General features: G+C 47.2%; 1 protein-coding gene across 1 annotated transcript; it reads right to left on the bottom strand.

Moving 5' to 3' along the window:
- Positions 1-4,135: 4,135 nt before the first annotated feature.
- PSMC6 (proteasome 26S subunit, ATPase 6) lies at positions 4,136-22,641 on the bottom strand. The gene is made up of 14 exons (XM_083618485.1): positions 22,482-22,641; positions 18,041-18,120; positions 17,740-17,779; positions 17,371-17,423; positions 16,836-16,903; positions 14,975-15,089; positions 13,193-13,280; positions 11,915-11,976; positions 11,692-11,815; positions 9,834-9,895; positions 7,594-7,714; positions 7,419-7,499; positions 5,309-5,380; positions 4,136-4,632 (listed from the first exon to the last, which is right to left on the bottom strand). The coding sequence occupies exons 1-14, from the start codon at positions 22,564-22,566 to the stop codon at positions 4,514-4,516; spliced, it is 1,170 nt and encodes a 389-aa protein (XP_083474611.1). The 5' UTR covers positions 22,567-22,641; the 3' UTR covers positions 4,136-4,513.
- Positions 22,642-22,667: the final 26 nt, after the last annotated feature.

The following is a 22,667-nucleotide window of genomic DNA, read 5'->3' as shown; positions in this document are numbered from 1 at the left end:
CTGTCTTGCAGGCCCTGCGGAAAGATGTCAAGTCCCGCAGGGCCCTAATCTCTTGTGGCAGAGCGTTCCACCAGACCGGAGCCACAGCCGAAAAAGCCCTGGCTCTGGCTGAGGCCAGCCTAACCTCCCTGTGGCCTGGAACCTCCAAGATGTTTTTGTTTGAATATCGTAAGTTCCTCTGTGGGACATACCAGGAGAGGCGGTCCCAGCTGGTATAGCACCGGGTGAATGTAATCTTGCAGCAAGGACCCCGTAAGGAGTCTCGCCGCGGCATTTTGCACCCGCTGGAGTTTTTGGGTCAGTCTCAAGGGCAGCCCCACGTAGAGCGAGTTACAATAATCCAGTCTGGAGGTGACCGTCGTGTGGATCACAGTAGCTAGGTCAGGGCGAGAGATGTAAGGAGCCAACTGCTTAGCTTGGCGGAGAAATCTGGTAAGGGGACGGGGGGCACGCAGATCTGAAGCCGAAACAGCGCAGCTGTGTCCCAGATTCAACCCCCAGGCTTTCCAGGTAGGAGCTACACGTGGGATAAGTAACTTCCTGGGAAAGGTGTTTCCCGTCAGAGCATACATTCCTGAGTGTGACAAACCAATGATCTTCTCACTAAGTGTAAGGAAGCGTCATGTGTTCATAAATGTAAGTGAACATGGGTTATGGCCCACAACGAATCTATTGCCACCGGCAATCCAGTCCTCAAGTGAGGCAGATTTGGCATCATGCATTGCAGCGACTTGGACTACTTGTGCAATTATGTTATTTTCATTAATACAGTGTTTTTCTGATAATGCGTGGTTTGCTATGCCTAATAAAGGATTGACTTGCTGTTATTTTCATTATTAGGGACGCGGGTGGCGCTGTGGGTAAAACCTCAGGGCCTAGGACTTGCTGATCAGAAGGTCGGCGGTTCGAATCCCCGCGGCGGGGTGCGCTCCCGTCGTTCGGTCCCAGCGCCTGCCAACCTAGCAGTTCGAAAGCACCCCCGGGTGCAAGTAGATAAATAGGGACCGCTTACTAGCGAGAAGGTAAACGGCGTTCCATGTCCTGTGCTGGCTCGCCAGATGCAGCTTGTCACGCTGGCCACGTGACCCGGAAGTGTCTGCGGACAGCGCTGGCTCCCGGCCTATAGAGTGAGATGAGCGCACAACCCTAGAGTCTGTCAAGACTGGCCCGTACGGGCAGGGGTACCTTTACCTTTACCTTTTTATTTTCATTATTAAAGGAAATCTGGCATATACCTCTAATGCAGCCACAGTGTGAAAGCAGGAACTTTTTAGGTAAAGCAATATTCAGTTGTTTTTTTCTAGATTTACTCCTCTGTCCTATTAACAAGTTGCTGCAATTTTTATCCTGCTGAATATTAACCACTTGTGTAAGGGAAGGGCATTAGATCAGTGTTACAGCTCCTGTTTTGCACGCAGAAGGTCCCCAGGTTCAATCCCTGACAGCTCCAAGTAGAGTGAGGAACGTCCCTTGCTTAAAACCCTGGAGAGCTGCTGCCAGTCAGTGTTGACAGTACTGGGCTTGATGGACCAGTGGTCTGTCTCAGGAAAAGGCAGCTTCCTGTCTTTCATTGGGATAACTTTTATTAGCATAGGAAGCTGCAAGTCTTGGGTTTTAGTTACTTCTTACTGACAAACTAAAAATACGCTTGGATCCTGCTTTGCTCCGTACGCAACTGAAAACTGTTTTCATTTCTGCTAAGGAAGACTTCGGTGTAACCCAAATCCTCGTTCGGGCGGCCAGCAAATGTCAAGTCAGTAAAAGTTTGCCAGATTTCCTTCTCTTTGGGGCAAGGCCAAGGTGCCTTCTAGGGCTGTAGGATTAGCTATTTATGGGGACCTGCCAATGTTGTAATGTTATGTTGTAAACCGCCCTCTGATCCTTGGATGAAGGGCGGTGTCGAAATTTAATATAAATAAATAAACGTTGAGCATATGCCCTAATCCTTCCTAGTGCATGCTCAACGTTTTGGCACGAGAATGTAAAAGTTCCTCAAGCATGAATTGCACAAATGCTGCGACTGAGCATACGCAGGGAGCTTTTCCTTCACTGTAGGTACCAGGTGCATAGGACTGGTTAGACAATAAATAAATAAATAAATAAATAAATAAATAAATAAATGGGGAAGCTATCAGAACATCTGGGCTAGCTAGTTATGGCTCCTCTGTTTTTATTATTTCATTTTATACCTTTTTATGTTGCGAACAGGTCTCCGGAACGGATCCCGTTCACAACCAGAGGTACCACTGTACACTGATATTAGTTCGCCTGTCTTCCCAAGTGATGTGTAAGCCACCCAGAGACCTGTGGGCATAGGGTAATATACAGTGGAACCTCAGTTCTCAAACACCTTGGGAGCCAAAGGTTCCGGCTCCCGAACGAAAACTGGAAGTAATTGTTCCGGTTTTCGAATGTTCTATGGAAGCCAGACACCCAGCACAGCTTCTGACTGGCTGCAGGAGCCTTGGTGGCCGAACTGTTTCAGGAATCGAACAGACTCCTGGAATAGATTAAGCTCGGGAACCAAGGTTCCACTGTACAAATATAATAAATAAAAATAATCCATGCTGGCCACCGCTACTTCTTGTAGGAGCGAATTTCTTTAACTATGTGTGAACACAGGCTCTACCTTTTCTCTCCTGGCTCTTTCCAACATTGGCCCCATCAAATCCTAGTATGGTACCAAAGGGAGACCCAACAGCCCCTAACTATTCACTTTCCCCCATATGTATCTGTTGCCCTTGTTACAACGGCTTCTGCTCGTTCCAGAGATCAAACCCAGTACCCGATTTCAGCATTCCAATCCCAAGAAAGACACTCCATATATTACGCTCACCCGTTTCTATCATCCATGCGTTTCCGTGCACAATTCAGGGCAGTAAATATAGGTCACTTCATGGCCCACAGGCTGGATCCCAGCCAAGCAGCTCCGCCAAGCAGAGTTTGCCTGCCTTAACAAACACACAACCCTTCGTTTTTGCTGTGTTTTAACAACTTGCTTTGTCTCAGTTGCTTCTGTGGTAACATACACAGAAAATATGTCTCAGAATTCATCAGCGCTGCCCTTTCAGTCTCTACTCAAGCATTGGAAGCTGATTATATTTACATTAAACTATACTTTCTTACCGTATTTTGTGCACTCTTTCCTACCTCTTTTTCAGTTTCTCCATCACTTTATTTTCTATAACTGAAATTCTTTTAATTTTTTTTTAAAAAAACATTGGAAAAGGCTTTTAGATGAACAATTGTGCAGCTATGAAATTATGCGATTTTTAAAAGACATCTGAAGGCAGCCCTGTTCAGGGGAGTTTTTAGCATTTGATGTTGTATTGTGTTGTTACTGTTTTTTGTTGTGAGCTGTAGCAACGCAGTCAGAATAATATATTTATAATTAATTTGTTGTTGTTGTTTAGTCGTTTAGTTGTGTCCGACTCTTCTTGCAGTCCATGGGACTCTCAAGGGTCTCCTCCAGCACCATAATTCAAAAGCATCCATTCTTCGGCGATCAGCCTTCTTTATGGTCCAGCTCTCACTTCCATACATCACTACTGGGGAAACCACAGCTTTAACTATATGAACCTTTGTTGGCAAGGTGATGTCTCTGCTTTTTAAGATGCTGTCTAGGTTTGTCATCGCTTTTCTCCCAAGCAGCAGGGATCTTTTAATTTCGTGACTGCTGAGAGTCCCATGGACTAAAACAAGATCAAACCTATCCATTCTGAAGGAAATCAGCCTTGAGTGCTCACTGGAAGGACAGATCGTGAAGCTGAGGCTCGAAGACTTTGGCCACCTCAAGAGAAGAGAAGACTCCCTGGAAAAGACCCTGATGCTGGGAAAGATGGAGGGCACAAGGAGAAGGGGACGACGGAGGACGAGATGGTTGGACAGTGTTCTCGAAGCTACCAGCATGAGTTTGACCAAACTGCGGGAGGCAGTGGAAGACAGGAGTGCCTGGCGTGCTCTGGTCCATGGGATCATGAAGAGTCGGACACGACTAAACGACTCAACAACAAGAAACACTGGTATAAAGAAAATGAAGGTGTTTTTCAGATTTTGAACACGTGTTGGTAAGCTGTATCATGAGGGGCCAAAGACCACTCTGCTCTAAACTGTGGAAAAAACAGACGAAGGAGGCTGGATTTAAACAAGTTTTATTTAATTCTTCAATGGGAAGGGGTGGGGGAGTTAAATGATATAAAATAAGAAATGCACTGCCTTACAATCTGCCGAACCAAACCAGCTGTATGTTTCCGTAAGGTTCTCGTACGAGGACACATGCTGCTCTGCGCTTAAGAACGGGACTGTGACAAAGGCCATGTTGGATTCAGAGTGCCGCCATGAGCTTCCCAGCAGCAGGAGCACCACTGATACAAACAGCCGGCGAGCTGGCTGGCGCAATGCAGACACTTGTAATAAAAACACAATCAAGGGATACTTTTGCTTCTCATTTCACCTATCACAAGCCCCATATTTCCCATGCAGTCTCAGCCAGCCATTAACCACGTGGTCATGCTTAGATGGGCTTGTAGTCCAACTTAGACTCCAGCTTCTTGGAGTCGGCAACTTTCCTAACAGCCTTCATGAAGTCCTCCTGCACCACAAAGTCGTGATCGGCACGAATGGCAAACATCCCTGCAAAGACACAAGAGTTTGGGAATCAAGCTGTCAGAGAGGAGGAAAGGGGCGCAATCTGGTTCGTGTAGGCAACTGTGTGTGCTTCAGTTTTAATTGCAACGTTACGATCGCAATCCAGACCCTACAAGCATGTTAAGGCTCCCCTTCATGAGCTATAGCAGATGCATATTGCCCCTTCATGAGCTATAGCCATGCATATGCTCCTCCTTCCATAACTGTGACACATCATGAATTATTTGAGCTTTATAATAAGTCTCCGGGACACGGGTGGCACTGTGGGTTAAACCACAGAGCCTAGGACTTGCCGATCAAAAGGTTGGCGGTTCGAATCCCCACGACGGGGTGAGCTCCTGTTGCTCGGTCCCTGCTCCTGCCAACCTAGCAGTTCAAAAGCATGTCATAGTGCAAGTAGATAAATAGGTATCGCTCTGGCAGGAAGGTAAACGGCCTTTCCGTGCGCTGCTCTGGTTCGCCAGAAGCGGCTTAGTCATGCTGGCCACATGACCTGAAAGCTGTACGCCGGCTCCCTCGGCCAGTAAAGCGAGATGAGCGCCGTAACCCCAGAGTCGGACACGACTGGACCTAATGGTCAGGGGTCCCTTTACCTTTACTAATAAGTCTCCAAGGGATCAGGAAAATGGAAAGTGATGTCACAAAGATCTCATTTCCTTACCTGCTTCAGTGCATACGTTTCTCAGATCAGCACCATTAAAACCATCAGAAAGCTTCACAATTGCTTCGTAATCTATAAACGAAGAATTCCTGGGTTAATGGGAATTTTGTACTAAGAGCAAAAACCTGTTGCAAAAATCAGAACTCTCTGCTTCTGACTGACGCAGCAGTCCTGATGTGTGAACAAGCCAGCCAGGATGGCTGTGCCCTGCCTCCACATTCAGAGGCAGCAAAGCTTCTGAATTCCAGTTGCTGGAAAACACAGCAGGCGAGTGTTGCTCTTGCGCTCGGATCCTGCTCGCGGGTTTCCCTTAGGCACCTGGTGGCCCCTGTGAGAACAGGAGGCTGGACTAGATGGGCCACTAGCGTGACCCAGAAGGCTCATCTTACTCCCACCTGTTCATCATTTTATTTGCATGCCGTCTTTCCATAGTTAAAACCCTGCTCAAAGGTGGCTCACAACATGAACAAAAGTAACACAATTCAAAACGCAACAGAAGTAGTCATAAACTATAAATAAAAGATTAAAAAGCACACAATCAAATTGAACTATACAGTGGACGCTTGGGTTGCGAATGTGATCCGTGCGGGATGCACGTTCGCAACCCACGCCTGCGCATGCGTGGGTTGCGATTCAGCGCTTCTGCGCATGTGCAACTGCTGAAACCCGGAAGTAACCCGTTCTGGTACTTCCGGGTTTCGGTAGTCCGCAACCTGAAAAAACGCAACCTGAAGGTATAACATTAATCAAAATAAAGACACAAAAAATCAATACAGTGGAACCTCAGTTCCCGGACGGCTTAGCTGACGAACAAATCGGCTCCCGAACGCCGCAAACCTAGAAGTAAGTGTTCCCGTTTGTGAACATTTTTCGGAAGCCAAATGTCCATTTCGGCTGTCGGCATTGTTTCCAGGGCCAATCAGCCAATCAGAAGTCGTGCCTTGGTTTTCAAACGTTTTGGAAGTCAAATGGACTTCCAGAATGGATTGAATTCGAGAACAAAGGTACCACTGTATAAAAAACAGCAATAACATTCCCCTCAACTCCCGTCCCCCCCAAAGAACCAAGCAATACGACACCCAAAGAGTCTGTTCAGCAGCCTCCGTTTTTGTAGCTGGAGTTCACAAGAGAGATCAGGAGCAGGTCAGACAACCTGATACAACATACTATTCATGATGCCACCATAACAAAATATCTCCTCGGCTGTGCCAGCTTCACTATTCCATCAGCACTAAAAATAAGTGTGGGTCAGTATGGTGCAATGCACGAGTGGGAAACGGACACGGCTGGTGGGCCAGGTTGTTATCTCCTCCACCCCGAGGGCCAAGTTCGTCACACCCTTGTGGCTGGCCAGCTGTCAACTGCCTGATGTCCACAATGGGAGAGCTGGGGGAAGTCCCAGAACCGATCTGGGCAGTACTGGGGGAGGGGGCAGTTCCAACATCCTTCTGTGAACAGGACAACCCAAATAATTTTGTGGCAACTTAAAGAGCAACAAATTTATGATGGCACAAATTTTCATGGACCGTACTTATTAAGGTGTGCTTATCAGGGATGGCTCCGACCTGGTGGAATGCTCTGTCCCATGAGACCAGGGCCCTGCAGGATTTAACTTCCTTCTGCAGGGCAAGACAGAGGTATTTTGCCTGGCTTTCAATTTGAACTTAGCTTGATCTTTTATTCCCCTTCCTTCTCTCCTTTTTATGAAGATTACCCGCTCTGGGATCTCACAGCTAATTCTCTCCTGGTCTCCTCGCTGGCCCAAATAGGACTAACTTAGCCAGCTAGCTAATGCTTATTGGATGGATTTCCCCCCTAAATTGATTTCTGAATTTATTGTTAATCACGTTTTATACTGTATTTTATGCTGTTTTTTGTAGCATCAATTAAGTGTTTTAAATTTGTTGTTAGCAGCCCTGAGCCCGATTTTCTGAACCGGGAAGAGTGGGGTATAAATAAAAAAATATTTATTATTATTATAATAAAATTTTGCTGCAGAAAACCAAGCTGGCTATTTCCCTGGAAATTTACAATCTGTTACAGGAAACAGACTTGAATATGCAAAGTCCAGCCGCCTCCCAGATGCATGCACGAGGTCCTGGGGACTTACCTATTTCCCCATGTTTCGTTATAGGTCCGGCATGGATCTTCAGTATGTCTAACCTGGCCTGTTCATTTGGCAAGTCAATATCTAGAAGGGGAGAGAAGCTATGTTAATTTCGAAAGGTACGCAAGCGAAGGGGAGGCACAGACCAATGACAGCCCTACAGAAACTCAATACTCACGGATTTTCCTGTCCAGTCTTCCAGGACGCAACAGTGCTGGATCCAGAGTATCTGGTCTGTTTGTAGCCATTATCATTTTAACTCTGTGCAGAGTATCAAATCCGTCCATCTGGTTCAGCAACTGGAACGTGTGGCGAGGAAACAAAAGCTTTGGTTAATTGGCGAAGACCTTGCCCCACTGAGCGGGCTGAGAAGAGCAGTGTGGGGCAGCATCTATGCAGCAGGTCCCAGGTTCAGTCTTGTCTTGGCATCTCCAGCTTCAGGCTGGGAATAATCCCTGCCTGGAATCCTTCAGAGCTGCTGCCAGTCTGAACTACTGAGCTGAACAGACAAATAGTATGGTAGTCCTGGTCTGCCCCGCGGAGGACCTTAAGGTCCACAAATGACAACATTTTGGAGGTCCGAAGTCGCAAGGTGGTTAGATTGGTCTCAACTAGGGCCAGGGCCTTTTCAGTACTGGCCCCAACTTGGTGGAACGCTCTCCCACAAGAGACCAGGGCCCTGTGGGACTTGACATCTTTCCGCAGGGCCTGCAAGACAGAGCTGTTCCACCTGGCCTTTGGTTTGGGCTCAGTCTGACCCTTATGTTTCCCTCCCCTTATGGTTTTGATCTATGGGCTACTTTTAAAATGAGGCTGCATTTTAACCTGTATTTTAAATTGTTTTTTTCTTTTTCTTTTTTTCTTATTATGTTTTTACTGAAATTTTATTGGTGTTAGCCACCCTGAGCCCAGCTCTGGCTGGGGAGGGCGAGGTATAAATAAAATTTATTATTATTATTATTATTATTATTATTATTATTATTATTATTATTAGACTCAGTATAAGGCAGCTTCCTATCAGAGCTGTTGCGTTCTGCAACTCTTCTTTTTTGTGTATAATTTTTATTAAGTTTTCCATTTTACAATTCAAAATATTCATCCAACTACCTTAAAATGTCAATGACTTCCCTTCTCCTCTTTCCACGGTTCAATCTGCATATCATAAATCCCTGCATTATTTCCATAAACTAAACCATTCGGCATTTCATTAATACATCCATCAAAACTTGTTTACACTGTTGGAATTTATCTTAATGCTGCCAACGTTTTCATGTGTACACAGTCCCCCCCCCAATATATCCAATAAACATTTTCTGTTCTGCAGCAGCAGCAACAACGACAACAACAATTTATCACGTATCTACGGGAACACCTGTCCTGGTATGCCCTGCGGAGGACCTTAAGGTCCACAAATGACAACACCTTGGAGGTCCGAAGTCGCAAGGTGATTAGATTGGTCGCAACTAGGGCCAGGACCTTTTCAGTACTGGCCCCAACTTGGAACGCTTTGTCACAAGAGACTAGGGTCCTGTGGGACTTGACATCTTTCCGCAGGGCCTGCAAGACAGAGCTGTTCCACCTGGCCTTTGGTTTGGACTCAGTCTGACCCTTATGTTTTCCCTCCCCTTATGGTTTTGATCTATGGGCTACTTTTAAAATGAGGCTGCATTTTAAATTGTATTTTAACCTGTATTTTAAATTGGGTTTTTTTCCTTATTATGTTTTTACTGTAATTTTACTGGTGTTAGCTGCCCTGAGCCCGGCTTTGGCCGGGGAGGGCAGGGTATAAAATAATAATAATAATAATAATACTAATAATAATAATACTAATTATTATTATTATTATTATTATTATTATTATTATTATTATTATTATTCGCCAGCCACTCTGGGCGGCTCCCAACAGAATATTAAAAACACGATAAAACATCAAACATAAAAAACTTCCCTAAACAAGGCTGCCTTCAGTTGTCTTCTAACTAGAATTAATTATTATAAACCCATGTAAACCAGCAATGGAGACGTGACCTTAGGATCCAGGGGAACAGTGGCTATATCGTTTACTCAGAAAGAACACATGTGAAGGTTCTAGTCTTGGACATGGTTCTAGTCCAAGGTTCTAGTCTAGACATGGAAATGGGACTGCAATTCAGACACAGAATGGTTGCTTTATGCCAGGAGCTGTTCACTACGTGCAGCTTTTGGTGTTGTCTACTTCCAAGGAAAAGACCTCCTCACATAAAATGATTTCAGGAGGCACCAGTGGTGAACAGCTGCAAACAATTTCAACATCACCGTTCAGCTATTTCATCTTAGCAACTGATCCTTAAGTCTCACATTTTTTGCTGCCTGCCTAGGATTACAAAGATGTTTGTGCACACGTGAAAGACGACCGGCTCCAGTTCAGAGAAGTGTTACCTCCATTAGAGTTCTCTGAATTTCTCTGTCAGCTGACGTGCCCTCCGAGAAACGACGGCCACCTAAGGAGAAAATCAGCGGGAAAGAAGTCAGACCCTTTCCCTGGTCACCACGCAGGGTGGCTCATCAAACCCTGAAAGGAGCGAGGGGAGTTAAAAAGTCAAGTTGCAAGCTGAGGTGCAAGGTTTCTGTATAGAATCTAGGCAAAAGAAAAGAACAGAAAGGGGGTCTGGAAGGTTCCCTTCAAGAGATCACTCAAAAGCAACTTCTGGGTAACAGAAGGTCTTGGGGAGGCATTACCTTTTTCAGGTACTTACCTGAGTAAATTAGTTTTACTTTCAGGTGGTCACCCTCAGCCCCTGTCCCACTGACATACTGCATTAAGCTCCAAGTAAACAGCTTCAGGGGGAGGCGGGTGGCGCTGTGGGTTAAACCACAGAGCCTAGGACTTGCCGATCGGAAGGTCGGTGGTTCGAATCCCCGCAACGGGGTGAGTTCCCGTTGCTCAGTCCCTGCTCCTGCCAACCTAGCAGTTTGAAAGCACGCCAAAGTGCAAGTAGATAAATAGGTACCGCTCCAGCGGGAAGGTAAACGGCGTTTCCGTGCGCTGCTCTGGTTCGCCAGAAGCGGCTTAGTCATGCTGGCCACATGACCCGGCTCCCTTAGCCAATAAAGCTAGATGAGCGCCGCAACCCCAGAGTCAGCCCGACTGGACTTAATGGTCAGGGGTCCCTTTACCTTTAAACAGCTCCAGCCTTTGAAAGTGGATGTCATAATACAGTACAGTTGCTAGTTGTCAGGTGCCAGAAGACTCCGCAAGGTTTTTTTTTGGGGGGGGGGTCTTTTCAGCCCATGTTTCCGTCACGGGTAAACTTTTGGGGCCACATTCCAGTGGTGTGGCCAGAGCCAAAAGTGGGTTTGTCTTTGTACAATAGCCTACATCCAAGCCATGCAGAATCGAGGCAAGGGGCAGTGCAAGGACAAGCAAAAAGCCCTTGAGGATGAAGGCAAATCAGGACTTGCGAGGAGTGTACCATCTGGGGAGAGTCCTCAGGACCAGAGAGAGGACTGGCCCCTGGGGTTAAGGTCCTCCACGTCTGCTCTTGTGTGTTTGGTGTATAGCAGGGGTGCCCAAACTTTTTTTTTGCAAAGAGGACCAGATTTGATGAAGCGAACATGCATGAGGGCCGACTAAAGTTGATGAGCTTTTTTTTAAGGACATGAACTGCCAACAGGGGCCAGATTAAATCGATCGGCGGGCCAAATTCGGCCCCCGAAACGGACTTTGGACATGCCTGGTGTAAAGGCTTTTGGCACAGCCGCCCTTCCTGCATCTCCCTAGTTTTGACTCTTGTTCACCTGTAGGAAAGCTGTATCAGCTACATTAAGGTAAAGGTACCCCTGACCATTAGGTCCAGTCATGACCAACTCTGGGGTTGCGGCGCTCATCTCGCTTTATTGGCCGAGGGAGCCAGCGTACAGCTTCCGGGTCACGTGGCCAGCAGGACTAAGCCACTTCTGGCGAACCAGAGCAGCGCACGGAAATGTCGTTTACCTTCCCGCCGGAGTGGTACCTATTTATCTACTTGCACTTTGTGCTTTCGAACTGCTAGGTTGGCAGGAGCAGGGACCGAGCAATGGGAGCTCACCCCGTCGCGGGGATTCGAACTGCCGACCTTCTGATCGGCAAGTCCTAGCCTCTGTGGTTTAACCCACAGCGCCACCCGAGTCCCATCAGCTACATTACGTGTCGGCAAAGTGCAGTACAGGTAAGCAGAGCAGTTCTTTGGGCAGCTGATCGGGGGGGGCGCGGGGGGTGAAAGCTTGATGGGCTTCTTGTTGAGCTGCTCAGCCTTACCGATAGCGTCAATTTCATCCATGAAAATGATGCAGGGCTGATGATCCCTGGCGTAGTTGAACATCTCTCGGATCAACCGGGCGCTTTCGCCAATGTATTTGTCCACAATGGAACTAGACACCACCTGCGGAAAGTTGATACAGGTAGCATGAGCGGCGGCTGCTGCAGATCAAACAGGTCTGCTTTAAGATTCTGGAAAGGCATCTTAAAGAAATTGTTTTACCTTTAAGAAATTGCAGTCAAGCTGGCTGGCAACAGCTCTGGCCAAGAGAGTTTTCCCCGTACCTGCGTGGACGATACACGTTGCATCAAGAAATAGTGAAAACAAGTGGCAAAAGGTACACATTTAAACAAACGTACAAAGCAACATCGTGTTACAGGTGCAGTGCAGGCCTTTGACCAGAGACCCATGCTCAAAATTTCCATTCATGCCCTCCGGGTGAGCCTGCCCCTTAATCAAGTCTGCCAGTTAAGCCTTATCAGTCCTGCATTATAGGGTTTAAGACTTTCTATCTTGTTCAACTGGCCTTCCGGGATCGATGCTTATTGGTTGGACTGTGACTACCTTTAATTATGTTTTTCTGCCTCTGCTATTCCTGTGAGAAGAATGGGTGTGTTGTTTTGGTTTTAAAACTTGTATTCTTGGGTTGGCTTTTATGGCTGGCTAGGAAGTGGAAGAAAATGTGGCCTATACAGTCATACCTCGGGTTACAGCCGCTTCAGGTTGCGTTTTTTTGGGTTATAGATTATGGAATGGGTTACTTCCGGGTTTTGGCAGTTGTGCATGCACAGAAGTGCTAAATCGTGCTTTGCGCATGCGCAGAAGCACTAAATCGCAATCTGCGCATGCACAAACGGCATGCGCAAGGGGTTGGACTAGGTTAGTTTTCCCCAAACTAGGGTCTCCAGCTGTTTTCAAACTACAATTCCCATCATCCCTGCCGAGTGGTCTTGCTAGCTAGGGATGATGGGAGTTGTAGTCCAAAAACAGCTGGAGACCCAGGTTTGGGAAACACTGGACTAGATGATCCTCGTGGGTCCCAACTCTAAGATTCTATGAAGATTGGTTTGAAGAGATAAGGGGGGAAACTCATGTTTGCTATTATGAGCCCATGGGACAATAGAGGCACAACTGCTATGAGCTCTTTTGGTTTTTTACAGTCAAGCTACATATAAGTTCTATGAAACAATGTGATTAAAAATGTATAGAATAATGGCATTCAAAGAGCATTTCAAAAGGGATTAAGAGAGACGAAATGACTGCATTATTTGTACAGGGCTGGAATATCTCCGACAACGCTGGTGTTTCAAATGTAACACCTCCATTTCAGTACTCTATCTTCTGGCTCCTAAAAATGTGACCCCCCCCCCACTTCACACCCACCCACCCCACTGCTACTTGAAGGACTATTGTCACAGAGCAGTTGATGCGGAATGAAATCTCCCAAGAGTCATACTGTTTGTTCAGCAGTCAAGAGGCAAGCAGAGCAAGGACACCAACCTGGTGGGCCATACAGCAAGCAGCCTTTGGGAGGTATAATCCCCACACGTTGGAACAATTCTGGATTTGTCAGTGGTAACTCTATAACCTGCGAAGAGAACAAAATGTGCCTTGGATTCAAAACAGAAGGTATACAAAGGCCTGGTTCACGTTAATGTTGAACTATGGTTTTATCAAATCATAGTTTATTGAACCATGGTTTGTTTGATCACTGAAACATAACTTCACCATGGTTGTTTGCCCATCTACAAATCAAAATCTGAAACCATGTTGTTGTGGTTTTGCTGGTTTACAAACCTTGGCTCGTTTTCACTATGTCTGAACCCGCCACCCTTCCCTAACCATGATTTGTCTGGCCATCTCAAAGGCAGGTAGGACAACCGTGGGACAATTTTGTGTCAACTCAGAGTTTTGTTAAGGAAACCATGGTTGAAATTTAGTGGTATTCAACTATGTTTGTTCAGTATATTCCCACTGAAATTAATGGGCCTAGCTTAGTTACCGTATTTTTCGCCCCATAGGGCGCACCGGCCCATAAGGCGCACCTAGTTTTTTGGGGAGGAAATAAAGAAAAAAGCCCCCAGAACAGGCTGCTCTCTGCAAGCCGTGGGAGCCCTCCCGTGGCTTGTGCAGAGCTACCCGAAGCCCCGGCGCGACTGCTCAGCGCGCCGGGGCTTCGGGATAAGAGGCAGTGCTGCGCAAACCAGCGGAGCCCTCCCGCGGCTTGTGCAGAGCTACCCGAAGCCCCGGCGCGACTGCTCAGCACGCCGGGGCGTCGGGATAAGAGGCAGCTCTGCGCAAGCCGGGGCAGCTCTCCCACGGCTTGCGCAGAGCTACCCGAAGCCCCGGCGCGCTGAGCAGTCGCGCCGGAGTGTTGGGATAAGAGGCAGCTCTGCGCAAGCCGGAGGAGTTCTCCCGCGGCTTGCGCAGAGCTACCCGAAGCCCCGGCGCGACTGCTCAGCGCGCCGGGGCTTCGGGATAAGAGGCAGCGCTGCGCAAGCCACGGGAGGGCTCCCCCGGCCTGCGCAGAGCTGCCTCTTATCCCAACGCCCCGGCACGCTGAGCAGTCGCACCGGGGCTTCGGGGTGCAGGCAGCTCTGCGCAAGCCGTGGGAGCCCGGGGGGAACTCCCACGGGCTCCCACGGCTTGCGGATAGCTTCCTGAAGCCTGGAAAGGGAGAGGGGTCGGTGCGCACCGACCCCTCTCGCTCTCCAGGCTTCAGCGAAAGCCTGCATTCGCCCCATAGGACGCACACACATTTCCCCTTCATTTTTGGAGGGGAAAAAGTGCGTCCTATAGGGCGAAAAATACGGTATGTCCATTGATTACAACAGGTCTACTCTTAAACTAGGTGAACACAACTCCAAAACAAGTCAATTGTCTGTGCTACTTTTTGTTGTATGCAAGACTTTTGTGCAATGGTGTGTAAGCCAACTTGAATATCCTACATAAACCTGAGCTGCTTTAGGCTCATCAGACAATGTTCTGTGTTGATAAATTGATAGTGGCAGGGGCGTCCACAGCTGGCCAGCAGAAACTAATGCTAAACTACCAAGGCCAGCAATGATTTGTTCAATGCTGCCCAACTTAGATATAGCACCAATCTAGGGTTAGAGGATATCAGAAAAGGGAAGAGGAACTGGCTTGACCACAGGGAAGAAGTGTGCATGCTTGTTCTGAAACCCAACGCTACAACCAAATTGTACCAAAGACTTCAATGTCTTCCCTGCCAGCAAGGTAAACGTATCCATCATTCAGACCAATAAAGAATCGGGCAATTACCTCTCTTAGTTCCCTGATTTGTTCGGATAATCCTCCAATCTCGGAATAAGATACATCTCCAGGATCTTCATGAGACATGTTGTAAACAAGGGGATCAACTTCTCTTGGCAAATATCTAAATTGGAGAAGCAATACAACTGATGTCACCCGCTGATTTTTAAAGCCCCTCTAAAGCAACTTCCCACCTTTCCACCACCCACAGTTTGTAAGCCATGTATAAAAATGAAGATACCCGAGCAAGCTGACAGCCTTGGGGGTAGGGAAGGCTTGCTCTACATGTTAGGGATATTTAAGAAATAGGCTGGGTAAAATTCAGTCAGGGACGATGCAGCTACCTTCTGTCGTGGGAAATCCTGCTAAAAGCAGGAGGAGGGACTAGATAACCCATCTAACTATGAGTATGGGTAGGCAAACTAAGGCCCGGGGGCCGGATGCGGCCCAATCACCTTCTAAATCCGGCCCATGGACGGTCCGGGAATCAGCATATTTTTACATGAGTAGAAGATGTCCTTTATTTAAAATGCATCTCTGGGTTATTTGTGGGGCCTGCCTGGTGTTTTTACATGAGTAGAATGTGTCCTTTTATTTAAAATGCATCTCTGGATTATTTGTGGGGCAGAGGAATTTGTTCATTATTTTTTCCCCAAAATATAGTCCAGCCCACCACATGGTCTGAGGGACGGTGGACTGGCCCACGGCTAAAAAAGGTTGCTGACCCCTGCTCTATGATCCTAGAAAACTAATAAGTTTTTATTTAACATTAGTTAACATATACAGTCATACCTCAGGATGAATACGCTTCAGCTTAAATATTTTCAGGTTGCGCTCCACGGCGACCCGGAAGTTTCGCCGCTTGCGCAAACGCTCAAAATGACATCACGCGCATGCGCAGAAGCAGCAGAGCGCGACCCGCGCACACACGTCTTACGTTCGCTTCAGGATGCGAACAGGGCTCCAAAACGGATCCCGTTCACATCCAGAGGTACCACTGTATATCAGCTGATTCAGTAACCACTCTTTTTAATGGGGTGGGGTGGGGTTGTCTATTCATGTCATCTTTGCAAATAAAAAAAAAAAACACCACCAAATTTTACAGCTATTTTTAATACCTTCTGTGATGCTAATGAAGATTAGCACTTAGTTTAAACCTATGGAGTTTCCCTCTATGTCTGGTATTACTAGTTGCAATGTGCATCCAATAATCATGAGTTTTCTGGCATCTCTACACAACCACACACGGCTAAGGCCTGCATTAGGAATACTGTGCTTCCAAAATTTAAATAGCGTTATTGAAAGCTTAACGTTACCCTGTTCACCAAATATGCTTTATATCCCGCTTTTATTCCCGGATTGGCACACCAAGTGCTACGACGCACTGAGTTTTTGTAGAAAACTGGTTCTGCTTTCCATTCTGATGGTCACCGTACCAAATCAAGGTGCCGAAGGAAGCAGGTGGAAGCAAATGCTTCAATACCCTTGGAAATTTAATCAAGTAAGAAAATACTCCATCTTAGCCCTTGGTTTGGAATGCCCAGTTCTGTTTCTGCACCAAGAGCAAGTGAGACTTTGAAACACAGGTTGTTGTTTTTTAAACAAACACCCTTGAAAAAAGGGTTTTTATAGTCCCTAAATCAACCTTTCTCAACCTGTGGGTCCCCAGATGTTGAACTACAACTCCCATCACCCCTGGCTAGCAAGGCCAGAGCTCAGGGATGATGGGAGTTGTAGTCCAACAACATCTGGGGACCCACAGGTTGAGAACTGCTGCAAATGCTTCTGTGGCCAATACTCTGCAGTAGCTCCACTCCAGGCTTCCTCCATCCCACTCTCCCCTCCCGCCCACTTGATGAGAAGACCTTACCTCATAATGGTTAGGGTGGTCATATCCAGTGCAACTCTTGTCCCAGGTTTCAGCTTACTTTTATCGAGCTGAATGCAAAAGGAGAGGAGGCAATTGTTAAGATTTGGAAAGCTAAGTGTAGAAGAAGTCGTTTCTTACGGTGCTGTCAGAAACTGACAGTTCCGACCACACTAGTAATCGGGCACTGTCAGCTCCAGAGTCGAATCCAAACCAAATGAGGTGACTCGCCAGCTTTCTAATATGAATTGACCCCATTTTACAGATTTTACTCTCCGAAGTTGCTTGACATCTAAGCCAATTAAAGTTTCAAATTATCAAGGGGTGCTATTCAGGACTGGGATAGTAACCCATCACGACAGTCTCTCTCCCAGCCCACACTCTCACAAACAATTTACGGCACTCACCAAAAGGAAGAACGAACTGAGTGTCAAAAAGACATATTTGCCCATGCATGTGCTACAGCCCTAAAGTCTGTGGACGTCTGAGTTATGATCTAAGAGACCAAGACCCATATTCTCAACCGCAGGACGCTCACCTGACGACGGCAGCCGACAACATATCTTGGTCCATTTGTTGCTTTGACAATGACTGGAAGCAGCAAAAGAAAGAACATGGCAGCATTTTAATTTTTCTGCAATTGTGGCTGCAAAAGGACATGTTGCTAAAACATTTTCACATCGCTGTATGCGCCAGCGTTGACGCTATTCATACTTGGCTTTTCATTTTGCCTTGTTAAATTATTTTGTCAGCGTCCTCTTTTGCCTGCTGCCTTGGGAAGGCAGCATGCCTTGAAATGTGGCATAAATGTAACTTACTAAATTAACAAAACGAACATTAAATACACCAGTAAATTAATAAAACAATCATTAAATATACTAATAAATATCCCTCTTAATGAACTCACATTTCTCTTCTGTTAACTGTTTAAGAACCTCACCAACGATCTGTTTAAAAAAAAGAAAAAATATTAGACCTACTGACCAATATCAAGAACCCTACCTATCTGGGTCCCACAAAGGGACACGAAGTTCATTCACCACAGTACCCTCAGACGTTTCGAGTCCAGAACCGCATATGGAAATCTAATAAACTGTTTAGGGCCCCAGAAAAATACCCATTTAACCCAAGAAAAACTGGAGATGCTAAGGCACCCCACCCAAATGGCTCGTTTACTGACACATTCCTATCAATATATGAACACTCACCTGTCCAACACTCTGCAAAGCCTTGAGGTCATTTTCAGATTTTTCATACTGCTTGGTGAGCTCCTTCAGCTGTTCCCTTACTACAGACAAAAAAACATTGAAAAAGCTTGTTATGCATGTTCTAAATTAGTGCTCTATTTTCCCCCTCGGACAAAATGATCACATAGAAGCTGAAAAATGTTGTTTTCAGATGTGCACAAGGCAGATTAGAAAGTGAACTTCTTTATACATTGATTTCTCCGCCCCTCGATCAAATAAACGTGGCATAATGACCCTCACAGATGCTTTGCTAACCAACGTGTGCTGTGATCCTGTGCACACTTATGTGAAAGCAAGTTCTACTGGAAAAGAAAGCAAGGCAGGAGTAGGGAACCTGTGGCCCCCAGCTGGGCCAATGGTCAGGGATGCTGGAAGTTTGGGTCCAGCAACATGTGGAGGACCACAGGTTCTCGCCCTACCCCTGCCTTTCAAAAGGAACCAACTGGAACAAATGGAGCTTTGGCAGCAAATGTCTTCCTCTGCTTTCCTTTGGACCACATCAGTGAGGCCGACAGGGGGGTCTTGTTGCCTGGGCAGCCCAGGACCTCCATACACACTGCCCAGGCTAATGTCCCAAGGAGGTCACTTTGGTGCTACAAATGCACTAAAAACATTGCAGGACGCAGCAGTTACTAGTTACCGGTCTCTGCAGCCACAACAGGTGCTGTGATTCTCCAGTGGTTTGACTTCACCTCTAGAGGCACACTCCATTGTCTCTTGAGACAGACAGATGCCAGTAGCAAGTGTCACTCCCGATCACCTTTTCAAGCTAAGTGAGAGCACATAAGGGGCCTCTCAAGACCACCTGCTTTTTTGCTGAAAGGGGGAGCTGGAAAATAGGGATCTCTCAGAGCACCTCCTCCACCAGGCAGATCTACCCAAGGTGAAGGCATTCCAAGGGGATCACAGGAAAGTAGGAATTGGCCATCTATCCTGAGCCAGACTGCTGCTTCATCTTGCTCAATATTGTCAACAGAGAGTAGCGGTAGCTCTCCGGAGCTTCAGAGTCCTATCTGGAGATGCTAGGCATCTAACTCAGGTGGTTGTGAACTCTCCTCCTTTGGAGGTTTTTAAGCAGAAGTTGGATGGCCATCTGCCATGTATGATCTAGTTGAGATTCCTGCATTGCAAGGGGTTGAACTAGATGGCCTTTGGAGTCCCTTCCAACTCTATATTCTAGTAGTCTATGAGCTCCTTGGAGGAAAATGGCAGGGTAGGAATCACAGAACTGGAAGCAGTCCCCTCCCCCTCTCTCACACAGACAAAACCCACTGCAGTCAACTATAGGCAACCAACCATGCCCTGCCCTCCACCTCTCTCACTGCCAACAAAACCCAATATAGTCACACCTTGGCTTACAGACGCTTCAAGTTGCGTTTTTTTCAGGTTATGGACCAGCCAAAACCCAGAAGTACCGGAATGTGTTACTTCCGGGTTTTGGTGGCCGCGCATGCGCAAAAGTGCTGAATTGCAACCCGCACGTGCGCAGATGCGCCGTTGCGGGTTGTGAACGTGCATCCTGCACGGATCATGTTCGCAACCCGAGCGGCCACTGTAAATGAATAGAAATACAACCTGCCCATGTGACGCTGACACACAAACCTCACACGTACACTATATGGAAGAATGAAAGTTTACTATCTCTCCCTTCAATGTCTCCTTCCCCACCTGTTTTCTCCCCCAATGTAAATGCTGTCTATAACATTGTATGTCTCACACTGAATATGAACGATCTGTAGAAAGAACTCTTATCAGCTGGAAGCAGACGCTGTAGGTACCTTTGTGACACAAGAAAACCTTTAATAAAAACCAAAACAAAGAAGAATCGGAAGGGACCCTGGGGGGCATCCAGCCCAACCCTTCGGGACTCTCAACTAACTATTCTTATTTTTATTGCCAACAGCAACTTGAAGTAGCTCTCCAAAGCTTCATAATCCTACCCAGAGATGCCAGGCATCTAACTGAGGAGCTTGTAGCCTCTGGAAGTTTTTATGCCTGGGTTGGACGGCCATCTGCTGCCATGTGTGATGCTAGTTGAAATTGTGAGGGGGTTGGGCTGGATGACCCTAGAGGGTCCCTTCCAACTCTATCAACCTAGGACAGTGGGGACAAACCTATGGCATGTGTGCCAGAGGGGCCACTCAGAGCCTTCTTTGTGGGCACACGTGCCATCGCCCCAGCACAGAGTTCGTTGGGGCAGCATGTGCGCTGAGTAGAGCCATGTGTGTGCAAGTATCCTGTTTGCCACCCATGGGCTGAAGCAGAAACGTAAAAGTTCCATTCCGATCTCTTAAAGCGCCTCAGGGCAGAACTGCCAGTAAGCCGGGTGGCATTTTGCTCCCTCCCGCATGAGCGGGCTTTAGAAATGCAGCCTGGTGAGCCAGCCATCGAAACACAGGATTGTGGGGAGTTGGAAGGGAACCCAAGGGTCATCTAAGTCCAACCCCCCTGCGATGCAGGGATCTCAACGACAGCATCCATGGCAGATGGCCATTCAGCTTCTGCTTCAAAATCTCCCAAAGAAGCGCTTCTTGAAGGGAAATCATCAAAACGGCCATGTTGTCTGGGAGCAATTCCCTATTCGTGATTTCCCAAACAAGGGTAATGCAAACTTTCACCTTTCAATAATGAGTTGTTTGTATCATTGAAAGCTCTGTTACTGTGTTTTTTCTTTTAAGACAAAATATGTTAACGTATGAGTTGTTTCCCTGTAAACTAAAATCGCATCAAAAAATTCCTTCCAGTAGCACCTTAGAGACCAACTAAGTTTGTTCTTGGTATGGGCTTTCGTGTGCATGCACACTTCTTTATATACACTGAAAGAGAAGTCCCCAGACCCTTATGTCTGGTGACTTGTGTTTCAGTGTATCTTAGGTCTCGTGACTTGTGTTTCAGTGTATCTGAAGAAGTGTGCATGCACACAAAAACTCATACCAAGGACAAACTTAATTGGTCTCTAAGGTGCTACTGGAAGGAATTTTCTTTGTTTTGACTATGGCAGACCAACATGGCTGCCTACCTGTAACTAAAACTACAGTACGGGATTCAGGTTAAATTGCCGCGTTGGCCCTTTGTGATAAATAAGTGGGTTTTGGGTTGCAGTTTGGGCCTTGGGTCTCTAAAAGGTTCGCCGTCGTTGTCCTAGGTACTGCAATGTGCTCTATGTGGGGCTACCTTTGAAGGTGACCCAGAAACTACAACTAATCCAGAATGTGGAAGCTAGACTGGTGACTGGGAGCGGCCACCGAGACCACATAACACCGGTCTTGAAAGATCTCTATTGGCTCCCAGTACGTTTCCGAGCACAATTCAAAATGTTGGTGCTGACCTTTAAAGCTCTAAACGGCCTTGGTCCAGTATATCTGAAGGAGTGTCTCCACCCCCATCGTTTTGCCCGGACACTGAGGTCCAGCGCCGAGGGCCTTCTGGTGGTTCCCTCCCTGCGAGAAGCGAAGTTAAAGGGAACCAGGCAGAGGGCCTTCTCGGTAGTGGCACCCGCCCTGTAGAACGCCCTCCCATCAGATGTCAAAGAGAAGAACAAGTACCAGACTTTTAGAAGACATCTGAAGGAAGTCCTGTTTAGGGAAGCTTTTAATGTTTGGCGGACTACTGTATTTTAATCTTTTGTTGAAGCCACCCAGAGTGGCTGGGGAGGCGCAGCCAGCCGGGTGGGGTATAAATAACAAATTATTATTATTATTATTATTATTATTATTATTATTATTACAGTGATACATCGGGTTAAGAACTTAATTCGTTCTGGAGGTTCTGAAACTGTTCTTAACCTGAAGCACCACTTTAGCTCATGGGGCCTCCCGCTGCCACCGCCGTGCGATTCCTGTTCTCATCCTGAAGCAAAGTTCTTAACCCGAGGTACTATTTCTGAGATAGCGGAGTCTGTAACCTGAAGTGTATGTAACGTGAAGCGTATGTAACCTGAAGTATATGTAACCCAAGGTACCACCGTAATAGTAGTAGTACAGTGGTACCTCAGGTTAAGAACTTAATTCGTTCCGGAGGTCTGTTCTTAACCTGAAACTGTTCTTAACCTGAAGCACCACTTTAGCTCATGGGGCCTCCCGCTGCCGCCGTGCGATTTCTGTTCTCATCCTGAAGCAAAGTTCTTAACCCGAGGTACTATTTCTGAGACAGTGGGGTCTGTAACCTGAAGCGTATGTAACCCGAGGTACCACTGTCCTAGGCAGCGCTCCTTGGAGGGAAAAGGCGGGGTGTCGGGGACCCCCAGGGGCCATCCATCCCACCCCCCCCCCCTGGGACGGGAGAGGCCTCCGCAGCAGCTCTTCCTGTGCTCAGCTAGGAACGCAGGCCAATGAAGGGAAGGGGAAGGAGGTGCGGCCTAGCAAGCCCTGCCCGCCTGCCAGCCCCTCTCCCGGCCACTCACGCTCCTTGAGGCGCCCGTCGATCTCCTTGTGCTCCAGGAGCTTCTTGCGGTAGTCCTGCAGCGCCTTGTCTCGGGGCTCCGCCATGATGATGATGAGGCCGATGCGGCTCTCGGCCGGGAGGGGGCCACTGCGCAGGCGCAGGCGCCGCGAGGGACGCCGGGAGAGGAAACGCACCGAAGAAAGGG

The sequence above is a fragment of the Podarcis filfolensis genome (genome assembly GCF_964270895.1).
Source record: "Podarcis filfolensis genome assembly, chromosome: 1".
NCBI lineage: Eukaryota > Metazoa > Chordata > Lepidosauria > Squamata > Lacertidae > Podarcis > Podarcis filfolensis.
The sequence above is the reverse complement of the archived record's forward strand: the minus strand, read 5'-3'. Positions and strand labels throughout refer to the sequence as shown.